General features: G+C 40.4%; 1 protein-coding gene across 1 annotated transcript in view; it reads right to left on the bottom strand.

The window, feature by feature from the left end:
• The window catches only part of LOC124291057 (neuronal acetylcholine receptor subunit alpha-10-like), a 54,629-nt gene that overhangs the window by 9,094 nt on the left and 25,043 nt on the right, over positions 1 to 20,492 (bottom strand). Inside the window, exons 2-3 of the mRNA XM_046727958.1 lie at positions 3,597 to 3,748; positions 738 to 782 (exon numbers count right to left, since the gene is read on the bottom strand). Of these exons, the coding sequence (XP_046583914.1) occupies positions 738 to 782; positions 3,597 to 3,748 (197 nt within the window). The remainder of the gene's footprint in view (positions 1 to 737; positions 783 to 3,596; positions 3,749 to 20,492) is intronic.

Raw genomic sequence — 20,492 nt, 5'->3', positions numbered from 1 at the left:
TGCTGATAGCGATGCACGTTTGATACTGATTTATATAGGTGAGATACCGCTAGATTGATCACTACTTAACACTGATGAAACGGTTTTGTGGAACGTGTCCGCAGGGTAGCCATTAATCATTGACGTCAGCGTCGATAAGAATTTGATTTTGCTGTGTTCATGTGTTGGTGATTTAGATATTTTGTGGTTTGAACGTAAAAGAGGTTTTTAAAGTAGCAAGTTAAACATGTCTCAAGTTCTCGTCCTTCAGTAGTACCGTTGCATATATGAAATAAAATCCATATATGGATGCAGATTCAAGGTAGGTAATTGGATTAGTTTTCAAACTGTTACAGTAAATACAATTATATTACCATTTTTTGTGGTCACCTGTTGAATTTAAATGAAGAATTGGTTCAATATCGCATAAAGGTCGTAATCTGCCTTAAACATGCATTATTCATTCTTGGAAGTAATGTCGTACTAATATGATATAGAACAGTCTTAATGAAATCATCAAATGTTGTCAAAAGATTGTCGTCTCGTCAATGTCTTCATATATGACTACATGTTTGAAGTTAGAGTCCAGAAACATTTATCTACAACATGTTTTCCCATATTTTAACAACGTGTTAAAAAAACATGTCTTCTTAAAATACACGTTTACCTGCACAACAAGGATACATTTCCCTCTCTAGACCATATTGTGTCTGTTTCAAGTTAGCTCAAGTAGTATATAGTATGTATGCACATTTTACCTGATCTAACCATACGTTGATCGACAGCACTTGATTTTTCTCGTCCTGAAAAGAAGCAAACATATATCAAACATTACCATGCTAACAGTTAACTAGCTTTGGAAGCGCCTCAGCATCACACGCATAACATATAGTGTTGCAATAGACATCGGCAAAAGGTATACTTTATGATATTGGGCATTTAAATTTATCTTCTCCACTACAACAGGAGTGAAATGTTCAGCGATTGTTACTGCTATTTTGACCTTTTTGCTTAATGAAATGTTTCGACTGATTGTTCTCTAAAGTGGACGTGTAGTGTTTACGTCACTGTACATGTACACAATTAATGGAATATTTCCTGTATGTTCTTCATTGGTGCCACAGACCGCTCCCGACCATCCGCCAAAGCATATTATATCGTGAGTGAGTGAGTGAGTTATTATTTAACGTCACATCGGCAATATTTCAGCCATATCGTGACGAGAACACTTGACATTGAAATAGAATATATATAGATTGTATAAAACCCTGCCGACAAAGGACAGTAAAGCAACTAGAGTATCACAGATATACATGTAAAACTAGTCATATTAAATCGAGTGTAGATGGAAAAATAGCAGCAAAAAGTATATGAATGGACACAACTGATCACATAATGAGAACTAACTTCTTGGAGCTCTCAGTTTGAATCTCCTCAACCTATCTCGGTTGTATAGGATTATGATTCTACGCTTTCGTTAAAATGATTGACCAGATAGATTGACACGTCTTCCCCTTCAGATGCTGCCGCTCCCCCGAACCAATACATTCAGCACCATTACTTTAATTACACTCCTCGCGGAAACTGTTACATTCCTGCAAATTCACATATTATATGGGTCTGTGTTCGGGGAACAACGAGTTAATTACTTTCAAGTTTTACAAACACACCAACTGGCCACAGGTGCAAATCTACGCCATCAACAGATTGGCTGTTGAGGAGCCGAGCATACGTCTAGCGCTTTGCTTCCCTCGGCTGATGCACGGTGTCAGCATCACGCTTGCTTTTGTACTTTTCGCAGCTGCTGTTGTTCCTGTAACTGTTTGCCGTCTTGGTAAAGCTAATATTCACCTGATGTGTATTTGTATGTTAGATCTACGTGTATAAGTATCGGGGAATACATAGTTGTTTTCTTACTGTATAGTTCTCAAAACTGTCTATTGTTATCCTACTGTAAATATTCAATGTCACCTCAAAGATTTATTTGTATCATTCATGCATGTCTCATACTGTATACTCAATGATCAATCTTTTATCTGGCTTTCCAATTAATGTGCAACCTTTATTTAGAACATGATCATTTCCACAAGTATTAAAAGTAACATTACCAATATAATGTCTTTTAGAAACACTGACAGACATATTTCTGTCCCCATAGAAACAAGGCTGATTAAAAAAGTACCAACAATACAATTTTAATCAGCACATGAACCTTAAAAATGGCATCGCTTTGTGGCGACCTTCTCCTCTCTTACATCAGTTGGTAAATCCTGTCATCATTTTGTAAACGTGGTTTTGCCGTTAAAAGCCCCCTGTGTACACATCATGATGTTAACGTCATACCAGCACTACAGCCCGCCAGGTCCACAATTGCTTGCCACAAGAAATGAAATGGTTTTAATGGATCGACATAATGTGTTTACCCAGCCTTACTTTGTTCTCCTATCAGTTCACTGCAAACTGGGGTTTCTTTATGACTATACAACTTCAGTCACTTTAAGTATTAGGTTAGTCCTATCTTGAAGCGAACCATTGCCTCTACGTACATGTTCCATTGTGTAAATTGTTTTGCATCTTTAATGATTTTATACACTTGGTCAATATACATTGATTCAAGTGTCTTCTTTTGGCAATCTCCCAGATGAACTCATAGAAACGCTGTTTGACTTTGTGACAAGTTTGTAATCAATCACGATGCAAAAAGAGTGTTCCTTGGCAGACAAAGGATAGTTCTGTGTATCTCCAAAGACCAGTATTACGCTGTTTACTTGTACAGCCTTCAGGAAGACAGTATGTTAATATATGTGCAAAATCATTGCAGTGTGCATGATTGCATAGGACTATAATATGGTGATATTGGCGTAAGCGTTTTGTGTATTAAACTGAGTGAGTTGTGTTGATGCACAGCATTATGTTAGTATTCCTATCTATGACTCGTTAAGATCACGGAATTCAATAACCACGCTTGTCGTAAGACGTGACTAACGGGATCGGGTGGCCAGGCTCGCTGACTTGGTTGATACATGCCATCATATCCCAGTTGTGTAGATCGATGCTCATGCTGCTGAGCACTGGATTATCTGGTTCAGGTTATTTACAGACCGCCGCCATACAGCTAAAACATTGCTGAGTGAGGCGTTAAACAACAAAATAACAAAGTTTTGAAACCAATCCTACCTGCAGCCCCGGAAAGTTTATACATATGCGCGAATAGGACGCGCACAAGTACCATTGAGAAAGATTAGATTTTTTCTCAGAATTATGAGCCATTTCAATTATATACAATGGGTGCAATACCCAATATTGACTATCCCCAGAAACATATTCTTTGGGTGTATAGGAAAAAGACCTGTGAAAATGATATGAATGGATCACTGAAATTTTTGATGACGCCAGGTGTTTGTGAAAAGGGTAAGCATTGTTCTACCCTATCGTCATACACACATCTTGAACTAAAATACGCAGTAATAGCCTCACGACGTAAAACAGTGCTATTGTCATGCGACCACGGCCTGTAGGCTCTGTAGAGATTCCGATGTTTGTGAGAAACGACAAATGGATGGTCGATCGGGCAAATATGGTTCAGGGAATGTGAACCAGACTACAGATATACTTACGACATCAAGAACTTGTGTAAGCGTTATTCCGAGTCGAATTACAACAGGATGGGTAGCGTCGAATACTGGTCTGACGGAAGAATCGTAGTTTTCACGTAACTTCTTCAACAGTCTTTGCTCGTCTGTAGGTCGACCTCTTCCCGTTGTGGCCACTGTAACACAGATTTGTCATAAAGTATAATGCACTGGTGACCCAGTGGGAAATAGCTAGTGGAATGTAAATCATGAATAGAAAATAAGACAAATCAATCTCGATAATCAAAAGCAATCTCTACTACTAGCCACATAAAGAAACTGCATTGTCAAAATATTATCCCAGTTGATAAGTACGATAACAATGTCAAAGGTACATATAAACTTTAATGGAGGGATCATGAGACCATAACAAGTCGGGAGAATTTCAATTGAAAAGTCAATCACAATGAGTCCACAAGCGGGACAGGGGTCAAACGACCATGTCACAAGCTAAATAACGGGTATGTCCACCATCGGCATTGAGAACAGCAGTGCATCGACGACGCATAGAGCCTATCAAATGTGCAAGGAAGGCTTGTGGGATGTCACGCCAGATTCTCTCAAGTTCTGTTGCAAGGTCAAGGACGTTATCTGGCGGATGAGGAAGACGGCGTAGACGTCGATCCATCTCGTCCCAAACATGCTCTATCGGGGATAGATCCGGTGAATTTGCAGGCCAAGGCAGTAAGTCAACGTTGTGGTGTTGCAAGAAATCCATAGCAACCCTTGCCGTTTGAGGGCGGGCATTGTCCTGTTGGAATGTTAACCAAGGGCCATGACATTGCAGAAAAGGAATTGCCACAGGTCGAAGAATCTGATCCATGTAGCCCACACCAGTTAAGTTGCCCCGAACAATCACCAAAGGAGTTCTTTGGCGTGCTGTTAATTCACCCATATCATCACGGAACCACCACCACCAAAGCGATTTCTCTCCAAGACACAGGCCTGTGCATAACGTTCTCCCACGCGTCTATAGGCACGTTGACGTCCATCACTATGGGAAATGTTAAACCTGGACTCATCTGTAAAAACAACATTGCTCCACCAAAACAATGGTCTGCGGACATGATTTCGGCACCACATTCGGCGAGCTTGTCGATGACGTTGTGTCAGGATAGGCCGTATGGCGGGACGTCGTGGTCTGATCCTGTGATGACGTAAACGTTGTCGAACTGTGATGGGGTGGATACGGCGAAGTCCTTGGATGGTTCGGGCAGTCATCACTGCAGTGTGAAGGGCAGGGGTTGAGCTTTCCAAAGTGACAGTATTGTGTGGCATTCATTTGCTCTGTTTCTCTTTCCCGGAATGCACGTGCAACAACGTATTGCACGTCTCAAGGACGAACTCACTGACGTCTCGGAACGTGGCACGTGCATGCATGTTGGATACATGTTACTAATCTCTGAGTTTAAATCCTTATGTGTCTACACAGGTTTGATAAATTTCGATTTTAAATTTTTGTATGCACAGTTTCTTTATGTGCCTAGTATAAAAGCAGTATCATGTACACACACACACACACACACACACACACACACACACACACACACACACACACACACACACACACACGTGATTTTCGCGTTTAGAAATTGTACATGGCATAAAAATGTTCAGTTCACGTGTTAGAGATGCAGTATTTAGAAAAACCACAAAAGAAACGCCCAGGTTAACACAAGACCAGTGTGAGAGGGCCATAGGAACGCTACAAATGGGGGCACCACAGACCCATGTTGCAAGAACATTGAACTGCTCGCGTAATACTGTGGGCAGCTTGGTCCAGAATAACAGGTTGGACAACAGACACGCCCCCTGAAGATCGCTACCTACGCACCTTGCACCCGCGTAACAGATTCTTGCCTGTTACATCATCGACGTCGAATGCTTTGGATTTTGAGGTCAGCAGAGAGACAGTAGCAAGACGACTAAGGGCAACCGGTATCAGAATCTACACACCCTACAGAGGCCCGCTTTTGACAAATGAACATCGTCGTCGAAGAGTGAGATGGGCAAGAACAGTGAGGCATTGGCGACGTCATAATTGGCAGCGCGTCCTTTTCCCGACGAGAACATGTCCTGCATGTTCCATTCTGATGGCAGACAACGTGTTTATCGTCAAAGACGGAACGTACTGTACGTTGTTGCGTTCAAGAGGTTTACCCTTTGGGGGAAGAGTGCCATGGTGTGGGGAGGCATTTGTGGTGACGAGAGAACGCCATTGGTCATCATTGATGGTAACCTGAATGCCGTACTCTGCAGAGATGAGATGCTACGCCCTGTCATGCTTCTATTCCTTCGTCAGCAGTGTACGGGGTATCATGTTCCAACCCGACAATGCCAGGCCTCATACTGCTAATGTCCTGCTGAGCTGACCATTTGGACAGGTATTGAAAAGCTGTTTTGTGTACCACACATGGACATTACCAGGCATATTAAATTCATTGTTCAATGTATTGTTATGGCTGTTTGTTTCAGCACATATTGATAATTACAATACCGTTTATTATGATTTATTATTTTATGTTTTGTTGTTTTTTCGCTATCGAGCATAAAATCGGCTGTCAAGCTTCTTTGGACGTTAGTCTACATTATAGTTTTAAATTTTTATTACATTTCACAGCAGATCAGATGGCGTTCATAGCTCTATACGAATTTATTAACAACCCTCCTTACGAGCCGTTATAAATCATCTCGTCGATGTCATCACTGTCATACACATTATCAATTATCTGTTCATGGATTTGTTCACTCATTTGTCTCAGACCGGGATAGCCAATTAATGAAATACCACGAAGGACAATGGAGATCAGATGGGCTGCATCGCATTTCTAAAAAAGTGACTGAATAGGAGCAAGGAGTAAGGGTAGGAAGGAGGAGTAAGAAGTAACTCCGAAACGTCGTGTTCACAAAAGAGCGGATTTTATATCCCAAACTGTTTGACTCATGTTTGTCACTCACCCCTCACAGAACTGAATAGGACCATCGCCATTATTCCGGAACAAACATTGATATAAAACAGCTTTGTCCCACGTTCACACCTTCTAAATGCCTATCAAAGAACTGAATAGGACTATCACCATTATTCCGGAACATAAATTGATATAAAACAACTTTGTCCCACGTTCACACCTTCTAAATGCCTATCAAAGAACTGAATAGGACCATCGCCATTATTCCGGAACATAAATTGATATAAAACAGCTTTGTCCCATGTTCACACCTTCTAAATGTCTATCAAAGAACTGAATAGGACCACTTTGAATCGTCATCACTAATATTCCGGTACATAAAACAGACATGCAATAAAGGCCTATACTAATCCACATTTACGGAAGCTTGTGTTCGTGTTATTTCCTCATTCCATGTGTGTATGTTTCTACTTCTTAGCACAACACTCACCAATAAGAGTTCTGTAAATAAATCGAGTCAAGAGCAGACAATCCACTGATGGACAATATTGATATCGATCTGATGGCGCACAATGACATGCATTAGGAAGGTCGGCGACCCTGACCATCCGATCTCGTTAGTCGCCTCATACATGCATGGTGTGTTGAGGACGTATTGAGATCCAGATCCTCATGGACTTTCATTCAAATACACAAACGTAAGCTGGGTGATTGATTGTCGTAATGCACAACCATACCGTTGCTCTTTGCACAAGACCTATGATGCTATACCACCTTAATTAATGTCAATATATCAGAAATGTAAAACCTCTCATATTTTATGGACCTGCAAGATGGAAAACCGATGTTCGTTTAACTGCACGAGCTGTTTGCAAGACCACGATGGAACGTGATCAATATTCGTGTTGAGATTGGTCCCCTTAATTTGACTAACGACATGGGCATGGGGTTATGTGTGTGTCAAATGAGGGGTGAGAGTTGGTGGGCTTTCAGAATGGCAAATCGTGTTTACGACCTTTGGTCTTCAGGATTACAGTCTGTTAACCAGCTTCAAAGTAGGTTAAAGTGTTCACGTCGTCGTCGTGGAATTATTCACACCATATACCCAACAAAATTAACTCCTACTGTCCATAGCTCCCACACTGCACTTCATGACTGTCCTGTGGACATTTCCCATCTTACAAATAAAGAGTAATCTCTAGGACTGGCTGATTACGTTGTCTGAGCGAATCTCACGGAGTTTAGAACCCGGCTTCATATTCAGTGGCATACAACCTCCGGTAGAAGTTAAGACAACTGGTGCCAAAGGAAATCTTGCCATGAATGTGAACATACAAAGGAAGCCGCCGAGGGAAAAGGCAGAACGTCATACATGAGCCAGAAGAGAGAGAGTTTTTGGAAAAAGGTTATAAAACGTACACCTACACACAGAGGATATGTTTTTAAAAATTGTTTGTTATAACGTTTGAGGGCAAGTTTGCATATTCCATTGTTTATTTTGGCAAAGTGCCATTTTGGACACTAAATCAAAGAATTTGTTCCTTCTCTCCTGGCTTTTGGTCTTTACAAATAGTCTTTAAGTACACACGATGGAATGCTCTATTGACAACGTAAACATGACAGACGGGTATAGGGAGCGTGGGCCGTGTTAGAACTGTAGGACTCCGACTTGGTCTGTGACTGATGTGCATTGCGACTCTCATGTAATCTCATAATAGAATTCATTGCTGGAGCAGGTTTGCTGATTTACGTACTTCCTAAACTTTGATGCTTAGTATTTAATATAAAGCTGTGACGTAAAATGTCTCATGACAACAGCGTGAAGACGATATTTGTCGAAACAGATAGATCAAAAACCGTTTTAGTGCTGAAAGGGGTTTTCAATTATAACTTGAATTTAAGAAATTCTGGTTTTATATCCGATCAATTTCCCATTCGATTCGCGTTATAAAGCGTTTCTGAAACACTATGATTCCATTCGTATTAATACAAAATCTCTCTTTTTGGTTATATACTCTACGTGTTACTGAAATAAGTCAGCGACCTATGTGTACATTGTGTGTCTCATGTTCTCATAATTTAATATGCAAGCTGTGATTTCAATACTAGAAAACACATTTATAAATTAACACAATTGTTGAAGAGAATGAACAAATTTGATGTATTGACACAATTGCTAAAAGGGATTAACACGTCTGTTAATAAGCACAATTGCTGAAAAGAATGAACACATTTGTAAATTAACACATTTGCTGAAAAGAATGGGACATCAGTTTTGTTTATGTATCTATTGGTCGATACAAGTTGACAAACCCATGTGTGTTAAGCGCGTGACACCTCAGGACAGGCTATATCGATGTAAGGTTCGTGAAGAGACTTAATGGCCTGTCGGTGTGAAGGTAAATGTTCCTAGCTCGCATCTGCAGTCATCAGGAGTTTACACTAGACAGTCGATTTCTGCCATAAATCCTCTGTGTGGTCATTAAAGAGGCCCAAGCGGCAATTAGACCTCTCTGAACAAATGAGAGCCCAATGTTGGGATACTAGTCCGGTGAGGACATTGTCACAGCTAATGAGCTACTTTTGGTTGGCCTTGCAGTGTGGACAATCTGGTTTACGTCAGTAGGATTGGTGGGTTAATATTTGAGTATAATTGTTATATTGGGTAAGTATCCATACAGATTCAATACTTAAGAAAGTGTTCAGAAAGCGTTAACTGGACATAGAGAAAAGATGTGCGAAAGGGCAAATTTGGGGACAACGGTGTCGCAAAATGTTGAAATGCTGGAAGAAAGCTCCTGTGACAGAAATATAGCCTGCTATATTCATGTCACTTGCAAGTTTTCGACCATTCCAATTTGATGCACAAACATTGCCAAAACGAGTTCGAGGTCTGTAAACTTGCCTGTTGGCATTATGCAAATTTCACCATATTGTCGTAATTGCTTTGTCATGTTCAACATCCAAACTCTGTTTCACGAACTTTTCAAAGTTCAACATATTTTGGGCACATTACAGTCGCACCTCCAGAAATGGCGATGTCATAATGTTACGGCACATATGCAAGCGTTAACAGGATCGGTCCAATGGCTTTTGAATAAACACATCAGTAAACTGTTATGATTTCACTTTTCACAGCATTCCTACTGAACAATTATTCAATATACACATCACATTGGTTAGACATTCTAAAACCCAATCATTGCCCATCAGTGTGCCGTACTATTTCAAAATCCAGGAACCACCAACACTGTAGCGACGTCATATTGAACGTAAAAGTGGAAGTTCAGGATGAAATCCCTAAACTCAGAAACTAATAACACAGTTTGCTATCCTTGGACCCGTTTCGCATGGCTGTATGAGTGCTATCGTTACACTAACTCAGCGTTTTAATATGGTGTTACGGTCGTCTTAGCGCTGAGACGGTTTTGTCGAACACGCCCTGTCATATAATTCTCAGTTGAAGTCCTAAGTGTTGACAAAAATCCTTTGTCAGGCATTCAATTGTGACCCAATTTATCGTCAACAGACTGCTATGTGTTGGGCTTTGACAATTTTGAAAGCTTCGAAAGGCAGTCGAAATGTATGCAAAGTTATCAAAAGAGATGAACCTAGTGAATGTTTGGGTTATGTAATTGTGTGATGTTGGCATTGGGAGAAACTCAAAAAGAGGAAACCTGTATATAGTAATTTAAATATTATCTTCTATCCAGTTGCCATTCTTAATTTGGCTGTCCTTAGGAAAAGTTTGTAGTTCTTCCAGCTGACAAGATATAGCCAGTGTATGTAAGCATCACCATTGCAATTGTGTGATCAAAGAAAATGGATTAAGATAATTTTGTGTATAAGGTATATGTATAAGGCCAGAATGCATACGGAGGACGCAATCTGCCCAAACCATGCATCAGTTCGGCCACCTTTTTCGGCTTGACTCTAAATATAGTACCAGAAGGGATGTCAATTCTTCTGCTGTACTAAAAGGTGCATAAACATTCCATACGAGGAATCGTGTACATTGCAGGTTCCAGCAAACGCACCGTCAAAATCATGTCCAGCCATTAACCATTATGATTAATTCAATTGAGACTTAGAAACATTTTTTTGTATTTAAAGAAAAAACCCAAGTGATAACAACAAAAGGTGCATTCTCAAACCGAAAAATATGTCCGTACGTCTGTCCTAAGATAGAACATCTAAGCCGTTGAATAGTTCTAGATTAAACTTGCTATAGGAATCAGTGTGTAGGCTATCTGGAACCTCGGATTTGGAATAATGTTATATTTCAAGTTTTAATGAAAAGCAAGAGTTATACTGAAAATTATATAGTGTTTGTTTTCAAACTCCGAAAATGAAAATATATAAATGAGGCCTTTTGATGATTTGGGTTTTATAAATTTGTTACGTTTTCATGACCACATGTTGGACTGAGGAAAGTACTGGTTTCTGAAGCAAAAGACCAAAGCAGTTCACTGAAGAAACGCATCACTAATAGATACGGTAACCATTCGTGTGGAATAGGACATTTAGGCAAGAAAGTAGCATGCCAATACTACCACTTTTCTACACATTTGTACACAGAAAGCATATTGTTTCTTCAGTGTATAAACAAATGTATATAGTGTACTGTAGGCCTGAGGCATATTGTTTCTTGAATGTGTATAAACACATGCATATGGTGTTCTATAGGAGTTTGAGTTTTGAGTACAGGAATATAGATTGATCCTACCAATTCACGTGGATACTTGTCTTTTCGGTTTGCACTTTCAAGAATGTAAATTTCTGGCAAAGTTTCTCGCGGAATTTCTAGGATTTGCAACATCTCCACAATAGAGACGACAAAATACTTTCCATATCCGTAAGAAATCTCTATAAAAGACAGAGGCTGACTATATTGTGAGTAAGTGCTTGTTTGACACCGCATTTAGCAGTATTACAGCGGTAGGACACAGTCTGCAAACAAGTGAGTGTGGAACAGACAATCCTGTCATTGACACAATGAGATGCGATGACAGAGCATGTGTTTGTTAGTCAGTATCAAATAGTGAGCGTAAAGGCTAGTCCATTAATCATTTGAAAAATAATTGGGAACGTCTAAGTCAAAATACGGAATCGTATCGGACATCATTTTTATCATATCCACATGTGTACCATAAACCTTTTTTAAAGCTTCACTGACTCCTTGAATGTTGTATCCTTGATGGAACTTTTGTCGTGTAACGCTCTTTGAAATCCTGGTAAAAAGAGCACGCTCGGTTGTACCTCAAATGTTTTTAATGTAAACACAAAAGGCTGGAGCCGTTGGAATATTGCTCGACATAAAAGGAAAGTTGATTGCTGGATTGATGAAATCATCCCTTTTGTCATACAGCCTTGTGGAGAGTTTTTTTAAAAATATTAATGCATTGATCAAAATATGAAGCAAATGAGGTAGTCTCATTTATTTCAGCTGGGTACGTAAGTGGAAGAGAATGAGATATTTGATGGTTTTTTAACGACAATAGATCATCGATATACATGAAGTTAGATATTTTGGCCAAATTACCTTGTTTTGATTTTGCCAATCCGAGCAGAAATTCCGATTCACAGACATACAGACAAAGATGCGCAAGACTGGGAGCACACTTCTTGTCTAAATCTTTTACCGTCAAATCTTGAGTCCAGAATTTTCACTTTGAGAATTGTTTTTTCAGTGTGCTTCAAATGACATTTGCTTTCATTATTGACGAATTCTCCTGAACCTCCAAAGGTAGATAGGTAGGTATATTTTGTAGGTATATTTTGTTCACCACCTATATCTACAATTGTGCTATATGGATCACGGAATGAAGTTTTTCCTTAAGTTTGTCATGTGGCATCACGGTGTACAACGTTGAAAAATCAAATGTTTTGACAGAACTGAACTCGACCCGTTTCTGAGCAAGTAAGAATTCAAGCAAATCCAGGGCGTAGCTACATTATCAAAAAAGCACGCGCTTACTCATGATTGTTCCTAAAAAGGTTGGGCAAGTCCTCAATGCTATCTAAATATAAAGCTTTGCAACCTATCGGGCTTATACGAAAAAAGTGGCTTGCTACGCGCCTGAAATCCTTTATCAATTCCTCTTGTCGGAACATTCCACTTGGAATGCTTCCCCAGCAATATATACATCTATCATTCGACGTATTTGTACAAGCTTATTTCACTAGGAAGGTCAGGTATGTCTTACAATCAGAAACCGATTCATCTGTTCACATTTCAGTCAAAAGAACAATCTGATTCAATGGTGGTTTCTTTACTGACAAGGTTAGAAGATTGCGATCTGAAGCGCTGACATCATCTGTGCTTGGATCTCCTCTTGGTGAGGCCAAAACCTTCGTAGGCACAAGAATGGCCACGTTTCGGGCAGCGGACCACATTGAGGTTGAGAGGATAATGTAAGATTCGCCTGGGAAGTCCTGTCCATTGGATCCGATACCAATGTGACTACTTACACGCTATTTGGACACCCTTCCACAGGCCGTGACATCTGTCCTCAATACGGCATTGAGTCAGGGAGTAGTGCCTACAGACTTCGAAGAAGCATTGATCAGACCACTTTTGAAGAAACCGAGCCTCAAACCCAATTCGACCCACTCCGAAAAACTACCGCCCCGTTTCTAATTTACAGTTTCCATCCAAAGTCTTGGAAAAGCTTGACTTGAGACAACTAAACGAATATATTGTCAGTCATAACCTGATAGAGGTATATCAGTCTTCATACAAGACCAGGCATAGTACGGAAACAGCAACATGACATCCTGAGGAGTATGGATCGACAGGTGGTAGTATTACTTGTACTACTCAACCTATCAACAGCCTTTGACATGGTCGACCACCAGATACTACTCAACAGATTGGAAAACACCACCGGAATCAGTGGAACAGGATCAGTTCTTGACCCAGTGTTATTCTCACTGATATCATCAGATGACATGACTTCGACACGGGTATGCTGACGACAGTCAGCCATACATCAGTGTCGTACCTACTGCTGTACCGCTCTGCCGACATCAGATTGAAGCATGCCTTGCAGATATTCGCAAGTGGATGTCCGTGAACTTCCCGAGATCGAACGATGACTAAACGGAGTACATAATCATCGGCACCAGGGCACAGTTAAATAAAGTGACAACATCCCCACTCACGATTGGTGACTCAAGCATACACCCTACCAGCAAGGTTGAGAATCTCGGAGTCGTGTTTACTGAGACAATGTCACCAGACCAGCAAGCTCTGAACACATGCAGCACAGCAAACATCCATCTGAGGAACATCGGGAAGATCCGACGCTCCCTTGACACAGATACGACAAAGCTGCTATCTAGTCCACTGCTATAAAGCATCGAGACTGGACTATAGCAACTCACTACTGTACGGAGTTGGAAACAACCGAGGTCTGCAGAAAGTCCAAAACATAGCGGCGAGGGTGACCACCAGGACCGAGCCAAAGGACCACATCACACCAGTCCTGAAACAGCTTCACTGGCTGCCTGTTGAGCAAAGGATAAAGTAAAGTTCAAGACGCTGTCTCTCACATATGGTGCAGTTAATGATCCGGACTACCCTGTATACCCCCAGGGACTTGATCAGTTTCTCCACACCTGCACGGAGTCTACGGTCGGAGAACAAGGTCAACTTGTCATCCCAAATACCAGGACAAAACAAGCAAGTCACGCCTTTTCTGCTTCTGTCCCAACCATCTGGAACTCCACTCCCCTGAAGATAAGATGTGCAGAAACAATTGACTCCTTCCGCAGACTGCTGAAAGCCTATCTCTTTTCAGATGCTTATCCCTCCTTGACTTTGTGATGTGCCGTTGAACAACTTCGAGTTGGATACCAGGCGCCATATAAATCCATTATTATTATGTTTTACATATTATAGGGTTTGGGTGATCCTGGCACAGTCAGGCTGGTAAGGTTCATCATCAGCACAGGGTCCTTGTCCCCTCTACCAGGAAATCCTGCCTTGTCGAACCCACCAAGAACTTTCCGGAGAATATGTAGACTCCCCAACACTGCAGCCTCCTGCATTGCCCAGAGTGTCAGAAGGGCTGTGCTCCTGGTGGAGAACACGGGCACTGTCCTGATCTGCGCCAAGAGATCAGGAGGTACCAAACCAAGGGCACCGAGAACAATCGGGAGTCAAGCTGAGACATTTCAAAGGCGAAGTCCGCGAATTAAGCATAAGTTTCCCGAATCTTGCCAATCACGTTGCTGTCAAAAGGGACAGAAAACTCAATGATATAAATAGATTCATTGGCTTTATCAAAAAGGCCAAGATCAGGTTTGTTGGCAGAAATTCGGTAGTAGGAGCATCGAGCCATACCATTATGTAGTTTAAGATATGCTGTTTGTGCCAACACCGACAAGGTGTTGGACTGCCTCTTTAAATTCATTACACAGTCGGCATTTCATATTGATATTTTCTTTAAGAATCACATTTTGGCGATTGTGAGTGGGAAGTGACTGGTCCTGGGCAGCAAAAAGAAAGCCCTCAGTTTCACATTTAAGACCAGCAGACTTCATCCAGGCGAAGGAGTCGGTTGGATTGCTCTTCTGTTCCACACACTGCATGTACACACCATGCAATGGCTTCTAAGGAAGCTTCTCCACAAATGACCGACTCTGGGTAGACTTGGTGAACGATTTCACCTGGTTTACTCCCATCACTGTACCGTCCAGCAGTTCTTTGCAATCAACAAAATCAACCTCAAATTTCTTATAGACTATCAACTATCAACAGACTTGGCAGGACAGATTGGATTTTCACATGTCAGACATGTCCATATGACACTGATAACAAATGCTTATGATATAGTCAGTATTGCACAACGGAACTAGCTTCCACATTCACCCGAATTTCCAATGACAAAATACCACATATATAACAAGCTAAACAAAATCGGAAATACCCTTTAACTGTTTGTCATAACTACAAAGAGGTATGTTCATACACATCTCAGTATGCACTGTGTTGAAAAAAATGTTCTGTATCTATTGAAACCCCCTGTTACAAATGCATCTTCTTTCTAAATATCAGTCTGTGTGATGGACTTTGGTAGTTAGGCCATGAGAAACCTTACACATTGCATGAGCGCTCACCAAAGACCACGAAACAATATGTTTCTTTCTGTCATCATTACAAGCATTCAATATTGGGGAAAGTGTACCGTGCGGATGTTTTAGTAGGCTCCTGACACATAGTCACATGCAATGGAAGGATCAGTTCTCAGATGACCTTCCCATCTGAGTTGTTCTGAAATTGATTTCTTGAAATTCATGTCCTACTTAATAGTCCACAGGAAGAACATCTCAGACATCAAAGACAAGTTTTAACTTCCGAGTAGCAGAACAGATTCTTTTCTTTCTGAACGAAAGCTTGAAGTGCTTTTCCATTACTTTTTTAGTTTCTCTTTCACACAAGGCATTTAATGCGAAAAAACCTTTACAAGGTACAAGGGCTAATATATCTCAGAAAATATAATTTATCTTGCCAATTCTATACCACCTAAATCCTTTTCAGTCAACCCTGAATTCCCCCTAAACGTAAAATATATACAGTCATGTTTAGTTTTGACAGGACAGTTGGTATTCGACTATTGCTGGATACGAAAAACATCTGAAAAAAATGACAGGAAAAGGTTATGACGAATAACCATCACAGATAAGTCAATTTGTCAATTACAATCGGAATCCCATTGACACTGACATCAACGTAGTGATTTCGCTTACCGACAAAGCAGAGATTGATCGCCACCAAGGCAATCATTTATATTTAGTCAAATCTCATGCAATCCATATATATCATCGTCTTGAAAACGTGCATATATCATATCATAATTCCATTTGTCCTCCTCATTAAAGCAATAGGGTACAAACTTACGCAAATTTAGATCTGGGATAATTTGAATTCCTCGTGCGTAATCTATTGCATATGATGTATGTTGTGGTTCTATTTTCCACATTATGTCTTTTTCGTGGGACTTACATCGAAGGTGTTCTTTTTCTCCTTCTACAATTTGAATGTCTTAATCTGTGTTCGTTGAACTATTATATGCAAGGTTTAAAACCCTATCCGATACAAATGAGACTCATTCACAACGACACCGAAGGTCGCCGAGTAAATAAGTAGGTGACGTTACTATTAACAACAGTATCAAAATTTGCACGGCCTTCAGCTTCATGTTGGAGGTATTTGTATACCGACTGCTGCCAAAAGCAGTTTACCACAGCTGGAAACATGTGCGCACAGTTCTGGTGTGTGTGGTGTGGTGTGGTGTGGTGTGGTGTGGTGTGGTGTGGTGGTGGTGGTGTGTGTGTGTGTGTGTGTGTGTGTGTGTGTGTGTGTGTGTGTGTGTGTGTGTGTCACAATAATACCAATAATGTTGATATCGATGAACACATTCTAATATACTGTTAGCAGTCCAATGTATATATATATATATTCAGCGGCAAGTAAGATATTTAAAAACAAGTCTCTATTATGAAATGGGCATCCAAATGGTAAACAACTTAACTTCGAGAGAATTTCAAATTTATTGTAATGTTCACCTGTGCAATACGTCTTATTCAAATCTTTGTTGTTCGATGACTCTTTCAGCAATATTTCAGCAAATCCACAATCAACATAGCATCGATTCTGCAAAATGAGGACACCGTGACATGCAATCAATCAAGTCACCCAACCTGACCTACCTACCCACTTAGTGACTTAAGACCCAGGTTCTCACTCAGAAGTCTCTCGGGTTTAGGAATCAGACAGGACTCCGACCCATTGCTTGATGTCTCATTCAAGGCAGACTTGAGTAAACTGCCACTCAATATAGATGGAGACCACTGGTGTTCCATGCACAGTTTGACCAGGATTGTTTTTAATTGTTGTCACTTACTGGGAAATAATGCTGTACTTGTCTCAGGTTTGGAACCTTGCCTTCGGTATTCAATGTAATAGTGGGAAGGACGCGGAACAACCTCAGAAGGATAGAAAAAATACCTTCTAGCTGAATAATTACTGTTGGTACTCTTTTCCGAGGAGATCAGAGAGAGAGAGAGAGAGAGAGAGAGAGAGAGAGAGAGAGAGAGAGAGAGAGAGAGAGAGAGAGAGAGAGAGAGAGAGAGAGAGAGAGAGAGAGAGAGAGAGAGAGAGAGAGAGGGAGAGAGAGAGAGAGTGGTGGGTGGGATGGTTGGGGTGAGGTTCTGATATGAAACTCGGGTTATAACATGACCTCCGCAAGTTGTTGCTTGTCTTGATGGGGCTAGGTTGGATCGGATGCAACGCTCGTTTGCGGCTTTTTTTGTAATTGTTTACAGGTTGACTTGACTGGGGTGGACAAGTGTTGAGTGCGGCGTAAAACAATACGAAATTCTAAAAGGCAAAGAATTGTCATTATCATTATTTGTATAAATATAAGGGGATACGTACACATAGATTGCCACCGATAGTCTAAGACACGTCTGTACACGCAGATTATGATTCATGTGCAACGACCTCTGAAATATCCAACGCATAATAGTAAAGTGTAACAAAGTGCAACATATAACAGTGAACTAACTGCAACGCGTAATAGTAGAGCAAACTGAACGCAAGGCAGTAAAGTATAACAGTCGGTCCCACACAGTAATGTGCAACAATTAGTTGAACACATGACTCTAATAGTGAAGGAAACAGTAGACTCAAATAGTAAATGAAACACATGATAGTAGACTCTAACAGTAAATGAAACACATAACTGTAGACTCTAATAGTGAATGAAACAAATGACTGGTAGACTCTCACAGTGACTGAAACAGTGAAACAGGAGATTGTGTGCGTGTCTGGGGATTTAAGTCGATCGTTTCAGATTAATCTATATAAACGTATATCGATCATCTCCTACAGGAAATATTAAGTACTACGTAGGAGATACTAAGTCCTACGTAGGAGATATTAAGTCCTACGCAGGAGATGTTAAGTCCTGATATACGTATTAAGTCCTGATTAATATCTGATATACGTAGGAGATACTAAGTCCTACGTAGGAGATATTAAGTCCTGATATAGGTATTAAGTCCTGATGAATATATCTAATATACTTAGGAGATATTAAGTCCTACGTAGGAGATATAATATCTGATATACGTAGGAGATACTAAGTCCTACGTAGGAGATATTAAGTCCTACGTAGGGGATACTAAGTCCTACGTAGGAGATATTAAGTCCTGATATACGTATTAAGTCCTGATGAATATATCTGATATACGTAGGAGATATTAATTCGTCCTACGTAGGAGATACTAAGTAGGAGATATTAAGTCCCTACGTACGTAGGAGAGATACGTATTAAGTCCTACGTAGGTGGGATACTAAGTCCTACGTAGGAGATACTAAGTCCTACGTAGGAGATGTTAAGTCCTACGTAGGAGATATTAAGTCCTGTATTAAGTCCTGATTAATGATATATACGTAGGAGATACTAAGTCCTACGTAGGAGATACATAAGTCCCAGGAGATATTAAGTACTACGTAGGAGATACGTAAGTCCTAAGTCCCTACGTAGGAGATATTAAGTCCTACATTAGGTCCTACGGAGATACTAAGTCCTACGTAGGAGATATTAAGTCCTGATATACGTATTAAGTCCTGATGAATATATCTGATATACGTAGGAGATATTAAGTCCTACGTAGGAGATATTAAGTCCTACGTAGGAGAGTCCTACGTAGGAGATATTAAGTCCTACGTAGGAGATATTAAGTCCTACGTAGGAGATACTAAGTCCTACGTAGGAGATACTAACTCCTACGTAGGAGATACTAAGTCCTACTTAAGGGATTTAAGTCGATCGTTTCAGATTAATCTATATACACGTATATCGATCATCTCCTTCAGGAAATACTAAGTCCTACGTAGGAGATGTTAAGTCCTGATATATATATTAAGTCCTGATTAATATCTGATATACGTAGGAGATACTAAGTCCTACGTACGTAGATATACGTAAGATATATCTGATATACGTAGGAGATATTAAGTCCTGATTAATATCTAGGAGATATACGTAGGAGATATTAAGTCCTACGTAGGAGATATTAAGTCCTACGTAGGAGATACTAAGTCCTACGTAGGAGATATTAAGTCCTACGTAGGAGATACTAAGTCCTACGTAGGAGATATTAAGTCCTGATATACTGATTAAGTCCTGATATATACTAAGATATACGTAGGAGATACTAAGTCCTACGTAGGAGATATTAAGTCCTACGTAGGAGATACTAAGTCCTACGTAGGAGATACTAACTCCTACGTAGGAGATACTAAGTCCTACTTAAGGGATTTAAGTCGACCGTTTCAGATTAATCTATATACACGTATATCGATCATCTCCTACAGGAAATATTAAGTACTACGTAGGAGATACTAAGTCCTACGTAGGAGATATTAAGTCCTACGTAGGAGATATTAAGTCCTACGTAGGAGATACTAAGTCCTACGTAGGAGATACTAAGTCCTACGTAAGATATTAAGTCCTACGTAGGAGATCATCTCCTACGTAGGAGATATTAAGTCCTACGTAGGAGATTCTAAGTCCTACGTAGGAGATACTAAGTCCTACGTAGGAGATATTAAGTCCTACGTAGGAGATACTAAGTCCTACGTAGGAGATACTAAGTCCTACGTAGGAGAGATAAGTCCCACGTAGGAGATACTAAGTCCTACGTAGGAGATATACTATCTCCCTACGTAGGGAGTAAGTCTACGTAGGAGATACTAAGTCCTACGTAGGAGATATTAAGTCCTACTTAGGAGATACTAAGTCGTACGTAGGAGATATTAAGTCCCACGTAGGAGATACTAAGTCCTACGTAGGAGATATTAAGTACTACGTAGGAGATAGTAAGACCAAAAAAGATTTTCACCGTGGCCCTACTACGCTTCCGTAGGATTGCAACACGAAACAATATTCCTCATACG

Source organism: Haliotis rubra, unplaced genomic scaffold (assembly GCF_003918875.1).
Source record: "Haliotis rubra isolate DU_JTF1 unplaced genomic scaffold, ASM391887v1 Scf48, whole genome shotgun sequence".
Taxonomy (NCBI): Eukaryota; Metazoa; Mollusca; class Gastropoda; order Lepetellida; family Haliotidae; genus Haliotis; species Haliotis rubra.
Note: the sequence above shows the minus strand (reverse complement) of the source record. Positions and strands in the feature narration are given on the sequence as shown.